This window comes from Nicotiana tabacum, chromosome 4 (assembly GCF_000715075.1).
Source record: "Nicotiana tabacum cultivar K326 chromosome 4, ASM71507v2, whole genome shotgun sequence".
Taxonomy (NCBI): domain Eukaryota; kingdom Viridiplantae; phylum Streptophyta; class Magnoliopsida; order Solanales; family Solanaceae; genus Nicotiana; species Nicotiana tabacum.
In genome coordinates this window covers 95252228-95273441 of record NC_134083.1, presented here as the reverse complement: position 1 = coordinate 95273441, position 21214 = coordinate 95252228, and the positions used below count along the sequence as shown (strand labels likewise).

General features: G+C 34.2%; 1 protein-coding gene across 7 annotated transcripts; it reads right to left on the bottom strand.

The window, feature by feature from the left end:
- Positions 1-1721: 1721 nt before the first annotated feature.
- LOC107773204 (delta-1-pyrroline-5-carboxylate synthase) lies at positions 1722-14112 on the bottom strand. 7 transcript variants are annotated; one of them, XR_012708852.1, is made up of 21 exons: positions 13790-14112; positions 12251-12322; positions 12056-12159; positions 10809-10911; positions 10512-10673; positions 9757-10034; positions 8712-8862; positions 8461-8625; positions 8283-8360; positions 7446-7535; positions 7051-7137; positions 6848-6934; positions 6674-6770; positions 6459-6562; positions 6292-6367; positions 5662-5759; positions 4851-5001; positions 4654-4722; positions 3396-3462; positions 3238-3308; positions 1722-2218 (listed from the first exon to the last, which is right to left on the bottom strand). XR_012708852.1 is itself a non-coding variant. In XM_016592651.2 (20 exons), exons 1-20 carry the CDS (start codon positions 13847-13849, stop codon positions 2137-2139), a joined length of 2154 nt encoding a protein of 717 aa, XP_016448137.2. In that variant the 5' UTR covers positions 13850-14112; the 3' UTR covers positions 1722-2136. The 7 variants fall into 7 exon arrangements, 4 of the variants coding, with proteins under 4 accessions (XP_016448137.2, XP_016448136.2, XP_075108320.1 ...); XR_012708851.1 differs by having other exon boundaries at positions 9757-10046; positions 13790-14109; XR_012708853.1 differs by lacking the exon at positions 5662-5759 and having other exon boundaries at positions 4851-5040; positions 6268-6367.
- Between the last annotated feature and the right edge of the window lie 7102 nt (positions 14113-21214).

The following is a 21214-nucleotide window of genomic DNA, read 5'->3' as shown; positions in this document are numbered from 1 at the left end:
TGCCATGTGTCAAGAAAGGATGGCATACCAAGTCAAATCAACAAGCAATAGAGTTCTGCCAAGTGTCTAGACGGTATTGGTCAGTTCAACGGACCAATCAAATCGCAGAGTCACACCACTCCCTACAACTATAAATAGAGGTTTTCATAAAGCTAGAAGATACCATAAGTGATAACAAGAAGCAAGCAGAGAGCTCGTGGATCAAACGCTGCAGAATTCTCTACAAGCTACAAGTTCAAGCACTCAAGCTACAAGAACGAAGGCAAATCAAATACCATGGCGTTCAAGATCAAATTACTTGTTCGTAATCAAATCCAAATTCAAGTTCAAGAAGGAGATTCAAGACCAAGCTTTACAAGCCCTTGAATCAAAATCAAAATCAAGCTCATCAAGATAGTTCATATTCTTAAAGAATCAGAGGAATACCATAGTGATTATAACATTCATCATTTATTGAAATCAAATACTATATTTGTTACGCAATTTTCTAATCTTAGATTATTTATTTTTCTGAATGCGAAAATTTGTTGTTACAATCACTTCATGAAAAGTAAAAAAAAAAAATAAACTTGCACGACACTTTAGACTGTGGAATCTAGGTTCTAGCTTGTGCATCTATGGTATAAGAAGTTGTTTGGCTAAGAAGATTCTTTGAGTATTTGAACATTGTAAAGAATTCTCAGGGTTCCATGATTTTATAATTTTATAGCCAAACATGTTAATATCAAGTATAACCACACTGTAGCAAGTTGTGGATTAGTGGAATTACTTTATAATAGATACTTACGCAAAAAATGATAATGGGTTCTTTTACAAAGCCCATATTTGAAGATATGTTTGAGAAACATGTTTTTGCCATTTTGTTTTTTTTTTTTGCAATAGATATGGTCATTTTTAAGTATCGTAAATGTCTTGATTGTTATAATATGTTCCTCAATAATTTATTGTTGTATATATGTTATATTTGCATGTGGTGATATTTTTTGTGATAAATGTGTCGAATAAGTCGTGAGATTGGCTTTCTCACATAAACAATCTCATCTTACATTGAGGAAAGTGAAGGAATAAGACCTAATACAATCTTGATAGTATGAGGTCACGTTTATCTGTGAAGCTCGGTCTTGATAAGTGGTCTAATATACTTATTTTGTAAGTCAGATGCGGGTTTTTCTGAGAATTTTGATTCAAGAATCATTGAAGTGAGAAACTCGGATTAGACATCTAATGGTATCTAGATCAAGATCAATATGGTTTTATATATTTAAAGAATAAGATACACGCATTGATATAATGCGAAAACACGGGAACACATATTTCTTACCATGTGCGTTATTGACCAAAGAGGGTAATGGAAGAATAGATCACTGTCTCTTCATTGTGAGGCCCTAAGAAGTCACATTAACTTTTTATTGAAATAACTTTTGACCTTCTAATGTCTTTTAAAGTACCAAGCAGTGTAGTAGATTTTTTTCTTTTGGGAGGGGGTTGTGGGGGGGGGGGGGGGGGCGAGCTCTAGTGGTAACTCCAGTTGTACACCGTGCATACTCACTGAAGATCGTAAAAGATTACTTGCTTTAATTTTCTGGTTACTAATTCCATTTGTTAAGGCTAATTACCTTTCAAGTAACCTAATAGTATAACAAGATTTTATAGTGCCAGCATAGACAAGTTAAACTCGAATTGAGTTTACAAAATCAAAATATGAAAGGTCAGGAAAAATATGAAAAGAAGAGGAGCATTCAATTTCATTGACAATATATAATGAAACTCAACTTTATTTTTTCTTGCATACAGATTTGAAGTTTTAATTATAACTAATCGAAAGCTCTTAATGAGACAAATTTGGCAGCTAGTTTACTACAGCAACCATGTATTAATAATCTACCACACGAACTTCATTAACCTCTGCTAATTACAAAAATTATTTTGCCCAGCAGTAAGGCAAATCCTAGTTGTCCTGCCCTTGTCCTTCTTTCTTGACATCATAATTCAATATCCACGGCTGAAACACTTGAAAATTCCAGGATAAGCATCAAATGGCGCTTTACCAAAATCCAAGTGTACAACACATCATTCAAGATCCAGAGGTAGGATAATAATAATAGCAATAATAATAATACTTGTACACATTTACACTCAAGCCTCCAGATTAAGGTCTTTGTGAGTGTAGACAATTGCTTTATCACCATCAACGACTTGTCCAGATCCTCTTGCAAGCCTACAAACAAAATTGTACACCATTACGTTAGTGTCCCAAATATCATTTCAGTTCAAAGTGCAAAATGGAAATTACAATATCTTGTGCTCAAGGGAACTAGCTTAGCAAGATTTTCACGCATAACAATAACAAATCCAGTAAAATCCCACAGGTGCGAGCAGTGGCGGAGGCAGGATCTTAGCTAAGGGGGTTCAAAAAGAAAAAGTTAAAAAAGATTGTAGCTAGTGGGAATTGAACCTATGACATTACAAAGGTTTTGAACCCCCTCGACCACTAAGCTACACTTTTGGACTATATCAAGGGGATTCAAAACTTAATATATAAAGATAAAAAACAGATTTTGCCTTATATACACAGTGTAATTTTTCGGCGAAGGGGGTTCGCCGTACCCCTACCCTCACCCACTAAATCCGCCCCTGGGTGCGGGGTCTGGGAGGGTAGTGTGTACGCAGACCTTACCCTTACCCCGATGGAGTAGAAAGGTTCCCGATAGACCCTCGGCTCAAGATTTTCACGCATGAAACCAGAAAACAAACTCAGTAAAATACTACGATGAGGACATGATAATAGCACAAAAAGGTAATGATAGTTTGCCTTGCATAATCTTAATATACCAAGCAGAAACGAAAATTCTGCGTCTCCCATGTTCCTAGAGACATACTAAAAACAGCTATCTATAAACTCAGATCAGGCCTCCTTTCCTGGTATCAATAACTATATACTATGTAATCAGGCCTATCGATTGCTCTGGACTTGACACCTCAAAAGTCAACATTAAAATGTCTTGTTAAACAAATTCCTTGTTCATATAAGAATAAGTGATATGTCAGCCGTTGTTACTTTACTCTCTCTTCTATATACACATGAAATGCAAAGAGACATAATAGGCACACAATGTTTTCTCCTCAAGGCAATGTCTCAAGAGGAGTTTCCCAGATAATACTTGTATCCAAAGGCATAATTTCCAGAAATATATAGAAGTCATTTGACTCAAATTCAGAAAGTTATTAGCACGATACCATCTAGTTGTCAGCAATCCCTCCACTCCAACTGGACCACGAGCATGAATGCGACTTGTACTAATCCCCACCTATTCAGCCGAAAAACAATCAACTTATGTTGCACTGCCAAACAATGATAGCAACATACAATCTGGATCTACTGATCAATTAAATACCTCAGCACCAAGTCCAAAACGAAAGCCGTCACTAAATCTTGTGCTTGCATTATGAAGTACAGCAGCACTGAAAAGTAAACGTTCCATAAAGAATATCAATACCATTTAAGAAGGTTGTATTAGTGTTACTCACATTAACAGCTTAGGTAAGTAGCAACAATGTGTATCGTCTTGGTAACTTGTGAAATCCTTCAAGGTCTTAGTACATCATGTTTAAAGAAATTACTTGTGCAAGAGGATGAATGAAAAACATACAGAGCAATGCCGAAATAGAGTATACAGTGGCAAGTAGGGGTGTACATAGGTCGGGTTGGTTCGGATTTTTCAATTATCAAACCAAACCAATGGTGTCGGGTTTTTAAATTTATAAACCAAACCAAACCAACAAAGTCGTATTTTTCAATTTCGGTTTTTCTCGAGTTTTTTTTCGGTAAAGTTTTCATAGCATAAAATATGTAACTTGTGCTCCAAATATTTCTTAAATCCTAGTAAAATACAACTATATAATGTATTTTCCAAGAAACTAAAATCCTAGTAAAATACAACTATATAATGTATTTTCCAAGAAACTAACACAATAATCTGAGATAAGTCATAGCATTATACTAAAATATTCAATAATAAAGATAAAATAATAAAATTACATAAAACAAATATTGCTAATTAATAAGCCATAATGAAAATTAACATAATCTAAAAATACTATATAGGTCATGCTAAAATAAGTATAGCTAATAAGTACTAATATTAATTACATAACTAAGCACTAAAGAAAATGATAAACTAAGTTATGCATTTTCATTATAAACCAATGTAAAACTAAAATAATTATCCAACATTATCGTCATTCCTAGTATTAAATTGAATTGCTTTTGTTAGCATTAGTATTGTTTTGAACTTTGTTTGAGTTACTACATTTATGGGCTTTAAAATTTATTTACCATTCAAGAATGTTAAGTCTAAACTTGAAATAATATGTTAAAAAATAAAACTATGAAAAAGTTTAAGAAATATTTATAAATTACATTACGATAAATATTTATATGTATAAAATATTTTTAAAAATTATATAAATATACTATCGGGTTGGTTTGGTTTCGGTTTGACTTTTTTTAGTTAAAACCAAACCAAACCAATTATGGTCGGGTTTTAATTTCCAATACCAAACTACATCGGGTTTTTTTTTCCGGTTTGATTCGGATAATCGGTTTGGTGCGGTTTATCGGTTTTCTTTGTACACCCCTAGTGGCGAGTATACCTGTCAACTTGACGTAAAAAGAGTTCAGCAACTTCTTTGTCTTCAGTAATGATGCTATCAGTGTGAGCACTGTCAAAAAGTGAGGTACCACATAAGCATTTTGCAATTCGAATAAATAAAAAAAATTCGATGAAGTACATGGAAAATGGCAAAGAGAACAACCATAAAAATTGAATAATTAAGAAAATGTAACTTGCCTTCCGTGACGATGTATATGATCTATTGCAGCGTTCACATCTTCAACAACTTCCACAGTGCAAGCCAGTGCACCATATTCATGATGGAAGGAATTTGCTTCGGGAATATTAAGTAGGGAGCTTGCTTTAGGTCCACCAAATAAAGAAACACCTGCAAATGATGCAAACAACATTTTACATTTGTTCATATCTACAACAATTGGACAAAATGCCAGCAGCATTTGCTAGATTTTTCAAAACACATGATCTACTAGTTGCTGGTGAATCTATAAGATCTCTAGCAATTTACAGCTTCAGATTTATAGGAAAAGTACCAATCTCTGAAAATTACTACTAGGGAAAAAATATTATTAGTCCAGTTTACAATCTCAATTGAGATGCAAGAGCACAAAATTACAATTAGCAAAATCCTTCAAAGACGATGGTCAAATAAACTGTGTAGAAAATTCTAATTAAATAAATAAGAATTCAGTAATCTATAGGTTTCATGTCATGTTGGTGAAAGGTGAAGGACTGACAGAAGATAACCATAAACATGTAAAAACCGGAGTATTTTGGGAATCTCTAGTTTTAGAATGAGATTTAGAGGACCTCTAGTATTAGAGAAACCTTAATTTGCCAACAACAACAAACAACAACAACAACCCAATATAATCCCACTAGTGGGGTCTGGGGAGGGTAGTGTGTACGCAGACCTTACCCCTACCCTGGGGTAGAGAGACTGTTTCCGATAGACCCTCGGCTCCCTCCCTCCAAGAAACCTTAATTTGCCAAAATAAGATAAATTACTTGGTATTGGAATGAAATTTACCTAAATAGAGTGGAATAGATACAGAGGATTCATACAGCAGACACTTCATGAATGAATGTCACCAACTAATTTGGGATGGGACGAGTTGAATTTTTGGACTGCGGGACAACAGAGGCGGTCAAAAACATCCTAAACTATAAAAGCAAAGATGACATAAAACTACATAGAGAATTACAAACAGTGAGAAACACTTTGAAACATAAAATGGATGGAGGAAGATGTGTCTTGACTCAGACTACAAACAAGTAAAGTTACGAATAGAGTACCGATGGGCTTTGAGAAAACTGACATGACAAAGGAAGGATTTGTTTTGCGTCAAGATAATACAAGCTTAAACAAGGAAATTAGAAGAATTCTTAAATCATACTGAACAACAAATGAGATGACACAATGCATGTTCCGTAGGCTTCTCTATATAGATGAAATATTTTAATAATAAGAGCCACTTCAAGTAGAAAAAGAAAAACTAAGAAGTAATTTATTATAGAATAACCATCAAGAAAACATGTTATTGCTAAACTTGGCATCAGATTCTTCTTACTTTCTTAAAGCTAAGTGGTCTAACAGCGCTCATTTAGAAGCTTAATTGTACAAGCTCAATTGTACAAAGAGTTTACCAAGAAGCCTCACCTTTTTCTTGAAGTTCCAGAATCAGGTCATTAAGACCTCCGGTTTGCACCAAATCCCTATGAACGAGAAGAGTTTCCTATAAAGGAAAGTAATTAAAAGATGTTAAACATGGATACCTTACAAGTCTGCTACTGTGCACTGTATTAGGACAAAGAATTACAAGTTACCATTGCATTGCAGGCTGCTGGATAATCGGTTTTCGCATCCAAAACAATACGTTTGGCCATATCCAAGTCAGCAGACTTATCAATGAAAATGTGGCAAATACCATCTGGAAGAAAATAGAGCATCTTCACCATTTTTGCAGTCTTGCTACCAAAGAAGCAAATTGTGCATATAGCATACTTAGAAGTTATCAATAGTTGAGATAAGATATAGTTACCAGCATGACCAAGAACAGGAATTTTTGTTGCAGCCTTAATTTGAGAAACAAGTTTATTGCTACCTCTTGGTATAACAAGATCAATCACATCATCAAGCTGGAGCAGGGAAGAAAAAAACTCAAGAGACAAACTCATGTCTAATGTACACTTGCATTCAATTTATAAAAAGGTACCTTAAGCAATTCAGGGATCTCTTCTCTAGAAGTCACTAACCCAATAAGTTTTTCACCAACGCTTGGAGGAATGGCTGAGGTAATCACCTGGCATAAAAGGAGGAACCAAAAAAGGAAAGAAGAACAGGTGAAAAGCTGTACATTACCAAGTGGAAGTTGAAACACCATGGAAAAATGGTCTGAGGACAAATTCTCAATTAAACCTTGTGTAAAAATGCATTTGATCTTTTGGCCTCCTTTCCTCCTTTCAACAAGAGGCCATTCCCACTTCGGACTGCTAGAGAAGCTATCTGCTCCACAAAGCAAAAAAGTGAAAAGGTTTGTGAGCTTTTGAAATAATAATCCAAGAATAGGCAATTCAAGTATGCATCGACTCCAACATATTTTAGTGGACCACCCTCACCTCCTAGGGTGCCAAATTAAGAAAAGACAAGCTGCTGCACAAGTACCATGAAAACCCAACCACTCTGTTCTTTTTTTTAACCTTTCTGATAGGTTTTCGTAATTTTAAAAAACTACTCTTAAGCGAACAAGTAACTGGTGACGTAGAACTTCCGGAAAATAAAAAGAATGTAAAATATTTTCCATCCCTGCTTACCTGTACAAGTGCATCAGGTCGTGACTCAAAAATAATCAGGAGAACGCCCAATGGAGATGACGTCTTCTCCAATATGATTCCATCAGCAAGCTGAATAAGGCGATAACATTCCAGAAATCAAGATTACATCCCAAAATGAATTCAAAGACAAATCAGTGATCAAGTTCTCTAGTCATAAATGGTTGTTCTTTATCAGTATTCCCTAAAACTTCAACGAGTTGGCCCAGCTTTTTCTTGGTTAAAGACACAACAGAGTAAAAGATAGGTTTGTCTATACCATTCGATTGCCATAAAGAAACATTGTTAGCATTTTCAGGTATGCAACTAGTGACGAAGACCCAGAGGACCAATGAAACTTTAGTTTTTACTAATAATATTTGTAGCTTCTTCTAGACTGCCTTTAAGCAAAGAAAAGAGAGCTTCAACTAGAATGAAAGCCACTGCCTGGATTCGATTCAAGAAGTGTTCAATAAAGAGAATGGGATAGATGAAAGTAATGGGACAAATGCTATTCCCCATGAATATGCTGCTAGTCTCTGTTGGATGTGGAATTTCTGCTCTTAGGGGAAGATACACTCCTTTAACCCTCTCTTTGAAACATGTATTAGCACCATTCACTATAGTGTGTGATCCACTATATTGTCCAGGACTGCAGAAAGATATTTCATAAGAAGCTATTTCACAAGATTACTCTCCAAACTGATCTTTGTTCCACATCTCAATAAAAGCATTCACTGTACAAATATTGGTATCTGGTTTATTCACCTCATCTTTTTACAAGTCAAACCATAATGTTCAAAGGCACGAGGTAGTGCCCGATAAACAAGATTTACTTACCTCCGTCCTCTTTAAAATGCGGCCAATAGGCTCATCCATGTTAGCAAGCACACGGACAGAGTTTGCAAGACTTGAAATCTAAAATTAAATTCAGCAAGAATACTAAAATAAGTAAATGAACATTCAGTGAGAATAATTTACACAAGACTAGATCTACCATAAGTGAGCAATGTCTTACTTTTCCTGGCTTCAAAGCTAACCGAGATACCAAAGCCTTCTCGTATCCAGCTTGTTGAGCAGCAGCCACATCAGCTTCATTTTCAGCCAGGATTTCCTCTTCATTTGCTTCCAGTGCATCAGCTATATCTAGCAAAATTTTACTCCTTTCTTGAGAAGAGAGTGCCTGAAGTAAAAGAAAGAAATAGTCAGCAGCCGCATCCATGCAGCTCTACTACAATTTATATTTACGTGTCCCTCTATGTAAAATACCTGAAGCCGCCTGGCGCATTCTCTTGCAGAAACTGCCATCTCGCGAGCATCGATATCCCCTGTTGACGCCCATTTGATGGCTTCACGATGAAAGAGAGTGCCAACACGTTCTCCATCTAGTGCTTTAATGATATTGTTGTTGGCGAAGCCACTTGTTCCACAGAGAGAGAGTGAGACACACAATCAGCAGGAGTTGAAATATTGGGAGCAACAAGTAGTGAGCTACCAAAACATTACATCTAATAGGCTCAAGAACAATGCTTTGCTAAGTGCAATATGCTTCCACCAGATACTGAATTGTACTCCTTAACACCTGAACGACTCGCGTGATTACAAGCATCTGTTCTACTCTCACCTTTAAAGACTCATTAGGCCTCTTAATGTAACAAGATAAAGATATTCACAAAATTGTTAACTTTACTAGATAAGCTTTGTCATGTTTGATGCGTGTGGGTTCATCTGAGCTCATCATGTTTGGAATAGACAACAGAAATATATGTGAAAAACCCAGAAAAACAGTAGTATGAATATTCAATTTTTAACCTAAGTTTTCAATAAACTCAGAAATTTGAACCCATAAAATTTAAATCCTGGATCCGTCTCTAATTTGATGGAAGCATCACCTTTTCCATGGTAAAAATGCAAGGATGAATGGGCCATCTTGTTATGAAATTAATGCAACCATTTTTCTTTTTCTTTTTGTGTGGAATAGATGTCAATGCATCAAGCAAAAGCTTCCAATGCTCTAGAACTTCTTAAACATCTCTGCTTGATCAGAAGAGAAATCTTAAAGCTTTTAGACCATCAAACTACAACTTAAGGAACATGAATATTGGGGTCTATCAATGCATATCCGGAAAACATCATAACAGCTTCCACTCAAATCCTCAAGCTTCTCTACCCTGATTGAAAGCTAAAAGCTCAACTTTGACACAAACTGTTTTTGCTGCATTTTCTACTCTCTTAAATATCTTAATAGGACACGCACACAATTTATCAACACAAAGTTCAAAATGTCAGAATTCTGTTAGTATTAACATCATACCTGGTTATCACAACAGGAATGCCAGCATAAGCTGCATACACAGCAGCTTTTACCTTGGCAGTCATGCCCCCTCTTCCCACTCTAGACTTGTCTCCAAAAGTAATCAGCCCCTCATGCTTCTCTTTAACATAAGTATGAATTAGCTCTGATTGCGGATCGCTTGGAGGGCCAGTGTAAAGACCGTCTACGTCGCTCAACAAAACAAGAAGATCAGCTTTTAGCTCCAGAGCCAATAGAGCTGCCAAACTGTCATTATCCCAAAAGATTCCAGAGGAATCCTGCAAGGAGAACTAAAAACTGTCACTATTAAGACCAAAACAAGAACCTAGAACAAAAATGAAAAAATTGGAACTTATTATCTTATGGATACTAGCTAAAAATTGAAAACCATATCATGTCAAAGGCTGAAGACCAAACAAAATCAAGATGATATTTTGGACCAAAATTTAAAAGAAACCAATTTAATAAAAGGGTTCATGTGACGTGACAATAAAGTAAAAAACAACAGAGATAAAGAAAATGCATGTAACTCAGGGTCTCAGACATATCAACAATCAAGCAGGTTCCAAAGGATCAAAACTTGAAACAGCTGAACAAACATTTCAAAAATTTAGGAGTTGCACTCTTGGTTGGTCTTAACTCTCGACACAAGTTAGAGTCGTCAGTTTTATTCTCATAAAACATCAATAGCGAAGGGACTGTAACAGAAAGCACCAGATACAGCATGTACAGTAGTAAAACAAGAGAAATGGTACCTCGTAAGGAGCTTTCCGCGTGCTGATAGCATCATTCTCGTTAAATATAGGTACAACTTTCAGACAGAGCAATGAGTTTACAGTTTCATTGAGTTGTCTCCTAAAGTCCGGATCTCTAAAGTCATTATCAGTCACCATAAGCTGAGCTGAGGTTACATCCAACTGTATGAAGGTAAGACACAAAGCGGGAAGGTCACTACACAATCCTTTTGAGAAAAGAAGGAATGGTTCCGCCAAACAAAATAAGGCATTACACCATACAAATATACACAGAAGTTCCAAAAACCAAGCTTTTACCTGACTGAATAACGTATCATACAGGGCCATGAGGCCATTCTGACCCACAGCAGCACAAGCCTTGCCATCAAGATCACCTTGAGGCTTTTGAAGGTCCGCAAAGCTGCAAATATGGAGACTTTCCAAGAATTAGTAAATATACGTTTGAGCAAACCTAGACCTCAATAGACTAGACTTTTCAGATTAGCAGGCTTCCAGTTTATTAGATATACTTAACCTAATAAGAGTAAGGCATGTCACGGCCTTGGCAGCTATATCATCCGCTTTGGCCGGACATCCTCGGCTTTTGGGCCTCATGGTTTTGTCTCCTTGGGCTTTATCCCAAAAGGTGCCTCAACAGTTGAATCCTAAACTCGCTTTTATATGGCCGCCCCCTAACTATACCCTCCCATTCCCATGTCGAATTTACCCAAGGCAAGTTTCACAACGATCTCTTTCGAGTTCAACCGCTAAAGGTCTTTGGGCTGTTACAGGGGCCAATTAGCTATTTAGTACATTGAAAACTGCATTTGAAATGTGAATAATGAAACACACATACTTGATATTTTAAAGTAGTATCTTGTTAATGCCGAAATGTAAAATATTATCTTTTGCTTCTCGTCGACGAGGATAATAGATTGAGTGTATTCTAATATCCAATAATACACGAAATCAGATGTAAAGGTTCAGGTGTCTGCACTTGTAACGTTTTATCCATAATTTAGGCAGTTAGCAGCAGTGTTATCAAAGGCGTAAAGCGCAAAAAAGCTCTAAGGTCCGTTGGGGCTTTAAGCGCAAAGCGCAAATAAAGCGTGGGCTTTAATGAAAAAAGGCGCAACAGGTGAAAAAGTAAAAATATGTATATGTAGTTCAAAACCAATAATTATAAGCATGAATAACAAATCTACATACAAAAAAAAAATTAAAAAGTTTTACGACACTGAAGTACCCCCAAAGCGATGCGAAGCGCTCAACATGTTTCTCGCTTCAGGACTTAAGCGCTCCTTTGACAATACTGGCTAGTAGAATACAATTCAAAAAATTATACAATAGGCAAAGATGCCATCCATGAGATAAACTACTCTACACATGTTACTGACATTTTAGTAAGAGGTTCTCATTCACCTGTATCACTTAACATAAGCCACACACTTACTTTTAATGATACCAAAAGTTGCATTTAACTCAAACGGGTTGTTAAGCTATTTGAATTGGAATTTTAGAATACAAAGAGAACATCGTTTATACAGAAAGAACAAAGCAGAAACCTGCTATTAATCAGCTTCCTATATCGAAGCCGCTGACGGCCAACACCAACGGCACCTGAGGTCACCAAAATAACTTCAAAGCCTTGGGTGGTAAGTTCCCGAATCTGTAAGTAGTTTGTAAGCAAACACAATAACATATAATTAAAAGAAACTATCTAATCAATATAGTGGAAATTGAGTAAGCATAAGATTCACCTGCTCACACAGTGAGCCCATTCTTCCAAGTGCTAATCTTCCATCACCTCGAGTCACGACTGCAGTTCCAACCTTTGGAAAAACAAAACAATTTGTTAAAAGGAAAACTAAATGTATTAGCACTAGAGATTAAGAAAAAGATAACTACAAAAGATGGTACACCAGACCAGGGGCGCTCAATGAAATCGGAGGCCTAAAGTGAGGAAATAGCATTAGAAATGTGACAACGGTTGGATAAATAGACACAATTAATTTAGATAACCAAGAAAAAATTGTGGTCTTAACAAATTTTCTTTCAAGTTTTTAAGTTTTCTTTTAAGTATTCCACGGTATAACATTTTCTAATATTTTAAAATTTTGAGTTAAATTATTTAAATATTCATATCTACTAATAAAATATCTGATAACTAAAACTAATGTAGTGTATTGAAACAAATGTTAATGTTTTGTTAACTTGAAAAAATCTTACTAATATAAATAATTATAACCATTAGAAAAAGTTTTGGGGGCCTTTGACTCGTGGAGCCTAAAGCAGAAGCTTTAGTGGCCTTATCCTAGAGCCACCATGCACCAAACGTGTAACCAGGGGTGGAGCTAGAAGCTTGGATGCGGGTTCGGTCGAACCCAATAGTCTTTGCTCAAAGAGTGTATTTGTTTTCATAAATTCATTAAATATGTACGAATTTTACATCTAGAACCCAGTTATTAGACCTTGAAGTTGGTCGTTCTAAATTCACAACCAACCACAACAACAATGCAGTATAATCCCACTAGTGGGGTCTGTGAGGATAGTGTGTACGCAGACCTCACCCAAACCCTGGGGTAAAGAGGATGTTTCAGATAGAAACTCGACTTTCACCATCCAAGAGAACTTCCCACCTTGCTCTCGGGTGACTCGAACTCACAACCTCTTGGTTGGAAGTGGAGGGTGCTTGCCACTAGAGCAAGCCAAACCTTTTTCTAAATTCACAACCCACAAAGTTAAAATCCTGGCTCCGCCTATGCATATAACATCTCGCATCCATGGAAAACCAAGGTTCAAAAAACAAATACTGCCTAAGACTTGGTGGCGAGAGTTAGTAGTTACGGTGCAAGTTGGCCCAAAAAACACGATTATTCAAACAAAACAAAAAGAGATAACATGCAACATAGCTAAAAGAGTAAAACTAATATGCAGAAATGAAGGATAATTAGGACCTTTTCCAATCTACAAAAAAAACACCATAAAAAACGAAGCAGAATGACCACTGTTACTAAAATCTAACATTCATCGGACACTCAAATTCAACCAAAAAAAAGAGAAAACAAATGCATCATATACTTCATACCGAACTACCTTATTCCATAACTCAAACACCACGACTATACAAATCAAAAGAAAAAAAAATTACTTATAAAGGCATGAACGAGGAAAACACGAAAAAAAAAAAAAAAAAAAAAAAAAGAGGAAAATCAACCATCAAACTAGACATGCAAATATAATGTATACACTAAATAAAGTGAAACAAAAAAAGAAATTGAAAAAGATAAAAAATATACCTTGATAATAATTCGTTTGACGTCCTTAACAAATGCCCGAGCAGGATCAGCCGTATCCATATTCACAAATAAACAAAGAGAAACGGCTCCTCTCCTAGCCTGGTATCCCTAGTGCGGAGAGTCCTCAACTCCCGCAACTCCGCCAAAGCAACAACAAAATAAAACTTCAAATCCTCCTTAGTTCTATCTATTTTTTCTGCTTCTGTTTACTTGTGCTCTGTTTTGTTGTAGATTAGAGATGGATGATATCTTCCCACTTATATATAACACGAATTGACCCTTGAGGTAGATTGAGGGGTTGGAGAAACCGTAGTAGTGTTGTCGTCTACTTTTTTTTCTTTCTTTATTTATATCACTTCTTTTTTGTGTGGCACTGTCAATAGAGCAATTGCGGTATGCCACGTCTGAGGGTAATTCTGTAAATTTGAAGGGAACAACTCAGCAGAGATACATGGACTCTCGCACGTTGTGGCCTTATTTACCGCTGCTTCAATCAGAACCAAGTCAGGACAAAATAGGTCAGTAACTTGTCTCTTCCTCACGAGTTTTCGCGAATTTGTTTTATTTATTTTTTTTAATTTTATTTCATGCCAAGGACGACAATATATGCAAAATTACAGAGTGCATGTGAAAAGGAAAGGAAAACAAACAAAAAACACTTCATGTGGTTAGAGATTGGGAGTTGCTAACCACTCTGTTAATCGAATATTTGTTGGTTCGTCACTTATATATCTGGTATAAATTTTTCCAATATTTTAATTGGATAGTTGAGACTTCAGATTTTTATAACTAAATTCATTATACTTTTAAATTATGGACTTAAATTAAAATATTTATTGAAATATTTGTAATCTTTCATATATTTTTCATATTAAAAATATTATGTTCGCTTAAACTCATTGTTTAGATATTCCATCCAATACTATTTAAATCTCGCCATCGTCTTTGTCTCTCCTCTTTATTCACTAAGTCAACTATTCCTTACTATTAAACAACTCTTAGGGTCGTGTGGTAAGATGCATCAGAGAAAATAATACATGCATTAGTTTTTGTTATTACCAATTCTTTATTTGGTATACTTTTTCAACTTATGTATTACTAATGCAAATATCAGTTATATAACTTATTTGGTATTATCTTATGTATAATTAATACATAGTAAAATATGGTATTAGTAATATCAAGGCTACTAATGCATGCATTAGCATGGTTAAAGATAAAATTGTCCTTAAAGTCCCTTAAAACTAAAGAATATGAAGGATATTTTTGTAAACAATTAATTTTCTTAAAAATTATGCAATGTATTCTAATTTTTAATACACTACGCCAAACAGTGGATAAGAAATGATCTCTGCATAACTAATATTTGCATTACTAATTCTTGTATTGCTAATGTACCTTATTCAGCATAATTCTTATACACCCCACCAAACGACCCCTTAAAGTACTGGTGAGGTTTGTTTTAAAAATAAGTGACATTTTAATGTCAGATTCTGCAAGAGTTAAAATATTGTAAAAGATACTTTCTAATCTTTTTTCCCAACCAATCACTTCTCATAGTCAAATGGTATTTGGTTAAAACTATTTCGCAGAAATTAACAAAGTTTATCGGAAAAAATTTCTTACACTTGTCGGAAATCAACAAATGCACCACCGAATTCTCTTCCTGTTCTGTTTTGGTATTTCTCCTTTCTTTTCCCTTTTCATGTCCTGCAGCCAAATTTCTGCAAAATGTGATTTGGTTTTTATCAGATTACAATAACTCTGCTCAAACATTACATGTGATTCCTTTTCTAGATTTTGTGCAAGTTTTTATCCCAACGTAACTTCTTTCCAAAAGATGAAACCTGTTATAACTCCGTTGCCCTTCATGTTATCTTTTTCTAGATTCTGTATATATAATATTTTCATTCTTTCTTGAATTTTTTGGTGAATGTTTTTAGATGCTTTACAATTTTTCCTTAAAACTTGCATAACCTGATGCTATAAAAATGTTATTATTAAATGTTTGCACAGAGACGTAATGTTGTCAGTCTTTATCTGTTCTGCCATGGGCGTATCCAACTTAGACATTATGAGTTCATCTGAATTCATTCTCATACCTTGATTTTTTTCTCAAAAAATTATTAAATATATATAAATAATAAATTTTAAACTAAATTAAATGAGATATGATAAAATTGTGAATCTGAACATAGTGTAAATCCTGAATCCGTCTTTAGTTTTGGTCTAAGAATATTCATAAATATTTGTTACTTATACTACTTAAGTAGTATTTACCATTAAGAGGTTAAAATGACAGATACAACTTGTGATTGTATCAAGTTTCAAGAACTAGATATATATGGATGGGACCGACAAAAACTAATGTTCTGGCTTTTTTCTTGAGTGTTACCCGGACAGTTACTAACTGATTCTAAGAATTTTCCAATTTTTGTGGAAACTATAGTGTTAGTTAATTTATATTCTTCTCGAAAAAATATAAGGTTGCAGGAAAATGACAAGCTCAATTGCTTATTTTCAAAACAAACCAAAAAAAAGAAATCAAAGTAAATAAATTAATAACTTATTGCGTATGTTTTTCTCAGACTTATCTATCTATTTATATTATTATAAAAAGCATGAATACAATGTCGGTTTATAAAAATAACCTTATAATATTAAGCATAATAACTCATAATAAAAGGACATAACCGAAATTCTAGATATTAGCCTTATAATCCTATTAGTTTTAGAACATAATACTACACGTTAGGAATCCTACATGATTACCTTTAGGAATCCTATTAGTATAATTACTTTTCGGCTGTCTAATTCATATAAAATTGAACAAGTAAATATCTTTAGTTATGTAATCCTACTTTTAAGATATACTTCTTAAAAATTTATATTACTAATTTAATTTAAAAACGTGTTATAATGTCCTATTACTAATTTAATTTGAGAATGTAGTATATTGTCCAAATCCATTTAGAAAAAACAGAACCTATATTATTATAAAAGTATAAATACAATATTAATATACCAAAATAGCCCTAAAATATTAAACAGAAGAACTCATAGGGAAAGAGTATAACTGTAATACCTTATTTTTTGGATTACAATATCTTCTATGATAATTTTTAATATTTAAAATTTTAAAATTAATAAAACAAATTTATTAAATTATTAGTAAAAATATGTAGGAAGGTTTAATAAAATTAATTTCATCAGAATCCTCTGTATTGACAATACATTACCACTCCATAATGTCCAATACCAAATATAATTTTAAAAAAATTAAATAGACTGCATAAAGAGTTAAAATTGAGAAAAAAATGCCCCCACGATAATATATTTTTATATTATATTTGAATTATGTTCCTACTCAAATAATATTTTTTTTAATTATTTTTTCGTGTAATATTAAAAAATACCCAATTATTAAACAACTACTAAGAAAATATTTAAGAATATAAATATGTGAGAAAGAGAAAAAAATGGTAGGTAAGAGTTAATACCACTAATGATTCTACAAACATAAAGATCTAAAAGTAAAATGTCATATCAATCTTTTACTCTTTGAAAATAAAATTTATGGTGGATAAAATTATAATTAAGATTAAATATTCAAAACAAGAGATGAACTAATATTAAAATCTGAATTAAAATAGAATAAATTATTTTTATGCTAAAATTAAATAATTAAATCTTTTAATTAATTATTTAGCAAGAGAATCCAATTCAATTATTTTTAAATTTATCATATAAGTAAAATTCTTATTCAAATTAAAAAAATCTTAGGATACATAAATTTATTCCATAAAAAGAGAGTTAGAACACAAAGTAAAAATATTAATATATTATTAAGAATCAAAATGCTATACAAGTGTATGAGGAAGCACAATCAAAGCTAAATCCTAAACAAGAACAAGCTTCCAAGACTATATTATAAAGAGTCGACTCTGCTATAACGGGATTATTCTTTGTAGATGCCTCTGGCAAAATCGAAATAATATTTCTATGTCACGCATTACTTGTAAATATCATATCAAGAGGCATGACATTGTTAGCAATAATAGCAAGTGATGTACCAACAACGATTTTATTGTGAGGTCACCCACTTTAGATTTGATATACCTCTTCAAACAACTTAAATAACCATCACAAATATATCAAAGCAGAATAATGGTGCTAATTTATAAGGAAGGCAAAATTGATAATATGGGATGAAACACTTATGGCTAAGTGTCAAACGGAGTTCTAGAGATATATTGGATATTAATGAACCGCTTGGTGAAAAATTAATGGTTTGGGAGGTAATTTATCCCAAGTACCACCAGTAGTTCCAAAATCGACAAAAGTAGAGACTGTAAAAGCGAGTTTGCCAAAGTTATACTTCTGGCCTCAAATGAAAAAGATTCAACTAACAAGAAATATAAAGTAAGAACAGATCTAGTATTCAGTGTCTTCTTGCTTCTTATTGGAAACGAACAAGAGCATCCAATAAAAGATGAGTTGGTTCTTCCTAAACACTTGGTTATCAATCTCAATGGTAATAGTAGTGCATTTAATAAGAGAATTATTTCTATCATTAGATTAAAATGCATTTTGTGCAAATCGCATGATAGAATTAAAAAGATATCTTAGCTAGCAGAAATGAATATGTTGATCAACTAAATAAAAGGTTGATTACAAAATTTATAGTAAAAACAAAATATTTTTCTGTTTTTGGCTCAGTAGAAAAGGATCCCAATAATTAATACCAAGAAGAATACTTAAATACTTTAATACCAAGCGACATTCTACTCTATATGTTTGTTGTCAAGTTTATTATTTCTTACGTATGTTTGTGTCACCATATATATAATAGACTAAGTTGATCTTCAGTTGATTTTGAAGAAAAATATACCCGTCATGCTGCTGAAAAACTTAAATACGTTGAATACCTTATGTAATAGCACACATATGGTATATAAAAATTTTGACAATAACATCACATATGCAAAAATTATGATATTGGTCAATGTACTTCTAAGTATATTCTTATCCTTGAATTCAACTTTCGTCTTTCGAAACTAAGGAATATCCTTTTAAATTTGTGTGAAAATAATTTTTAGTATGTTTATGTTTTGCAAATATAATAAATAAAGCACAAGGACAAATATCCTAAATATTAGACTATATTTACCGTAATATTTTTTCTTGCACGAACAACTGTATGTTGCACTTTCAAGAGGGATATCAAGATCGACAACAAGAGTTCTGGTTAAGGCAGAGCAACCAAAGCCTCAGGAGGGAACATACACAAAAAGAATATTGTCCATAAAGAAGTGTTCTTTAAGATACTATCTGTCACGACCCAATTTCCCCTCTGTTGGGTATCGTGATGGCACATAGTCTTAGGGACTAGGTAAGCCTAACATTTACTGAATAACAACCATAATAAATAACATCTAATAACTTGAAATGGAATTCTTTATAAAAATTTACAATTCCCAAAACCGGTAGTACAAGTCATAAGCTCTACAGAGATTGCTACAAATTTCTAAATACAACTGTTTGGAAATAGGTAAAACAGTATGAATACAAAATAGGAAGGTGACTCCGAAGCCTGCAAATGCAACAGCAGATTTACCTTGAGTCTCTATAGCAACAGTCCACACAGCTAGCTAATGATCAACTGACTTCAAAATACCTGGATCTGCATAAAAATGTGCAGAAGTGTAGTATGAGTACACCACGGCGGTACCCAGCAAGTATCAATACTAACCTCAGTGGAGTAGTGACGAGGAACAATCAAGACACCTAGTAGACTAAATGACCTGAACAAATTATAAATATAGAAACAACAGAGTATAATATCTACATAAAGACTACGCGATATGATTAACAATACATTAATTTGCAATAGGAAAGGACAACAACAAGTATCAGCGAAAATACCATAATATTGACACAGAAGGGTGAACGTAAACACAACCTAAATCCGAAATCACAGATACAACAAGAACAAATAATAACTCAGCAACAATGACCGCTTTCACATCAGGTTTTAGTCAACAAACTCCACGAGGTACCGAACCTCGGACAAATCATAACTCACAAGTCTCAATACCTGAACCCTAATACTTGGCATCATGTGCCCTTATTACACCTCAAAACTGCACTGACGACTCGCGTGCCAAATAGAGCCATTCTCACATAGAAGGCAAGTAAGCAAAGGTGTGCATTTGTACTCAACAATATCAAGAAAATCTCTTATCCGATAAGAGTGCTTAACTAAGTGTATGCTTGTACAAGTGTCCTAACATAGTTCATACCAGCTAGTGAGCATAAGAAAAAGAACGGACAACACGTAGAATGTTTTCTCACAACTTTCACAAGATAAAGCTCACACAGGTAAGTGTACCACCACACAAATATCAACATCAAGAATGCCCCCAGGTCATCACAAATCATCACAAATCAATCCCTGACATAGCCCACCCTGTCTCACCACGTATGCAATAGTATAGTAAATTCCCGCCTTGTCTCGCCACACGTGCATAATAATGTTCACACCTTGTCTCGCCACATGCGCAACCCACATATATATATATCCTGCCTTGTCACGCCGCATGTGCAAATATCAATAGTAACAATAGCATGGCAGAAACCTCGTGGAACCTCATAACAAAGAGATGTCAATAAAGGGCACTCCCGAGATACCGTCTCGTAGTCCCAAAAGTAAATGCTCAACAGGGGATCTCCCGAGGTACCGCCTCATAGTCCCAAAAGTAAATATGCAAGACAGGGGGATCTCCTGAGGTACCTCCTTGTAGTCCCAAAGTAGATATGCAAGATGGGAGATCTCCCGAGGTACCGCCTCGTAGTCCCAAAGTAAATATGCAAGATAGGGGGATCTCCCGACATACCGCCTCGTAGTCCCAAAGTAAATATGCAAGAACAACAAGTACAAAAACAACAATAACACTAATATAAGGGTACGATAAATAAATCAACTCAAAAATTTCAGAACTCAAGGGAACGGAGGAACTAAATTCACAAGGAGTGGCCACAATAAAGAATGCTAATCATAATAAGAACAGCTCAACAAGAAAGGAAATATTATATAACAACGGTCCACAAAGTACAGTTCGACAACGAGGGAGCTAACACAAGGCGAATAATTCCAAATAAGGACAAGTCAACTAAAATGTAGGATATCTAACTTCTTTTAAGGTTGGCATTTAAGAAAGAGATACAACAAATTCAATTAGGGATAAGCAGCAGAAAGATAATCATAGCCTCAATTAAGGATGAACAATTACAAAAGAGATAATTATAACTTCAAATAAAGATAAGCAGTTAGGGGAAAGATAACATGGCAATAGAAGAGATAACAATTTTAGTTAAGGCACAGATGACTCAAATAAGCATCAAGGGCGGATCATGAAATAATTA

Excerpts from the sequence above, each read along its gene's own strand:
- LOC107773204 (XM_016592650.2), bottom strand. The coding sequence starts at position 13,849 with ATGGATACGGCTGATCCTGCTCGGGCATTTGTTAAGGACGTCAAACGA. Across the intron at positions 7,536-8,282 it reads GCATTTTAAAGAGGACGGAG|CTTGCTGATGGAATCATATT; the intron begins GTAAGTAAATCT and ends CGCCTTATTCAG. Across the intron at positions 6,935-7,050 it reads CAAATGCATTTTTACACAAG|GTGATTACCTCAGCCATTCC; the intron begins GTTTAATTGAGA and ends CTTTTATGCCAG.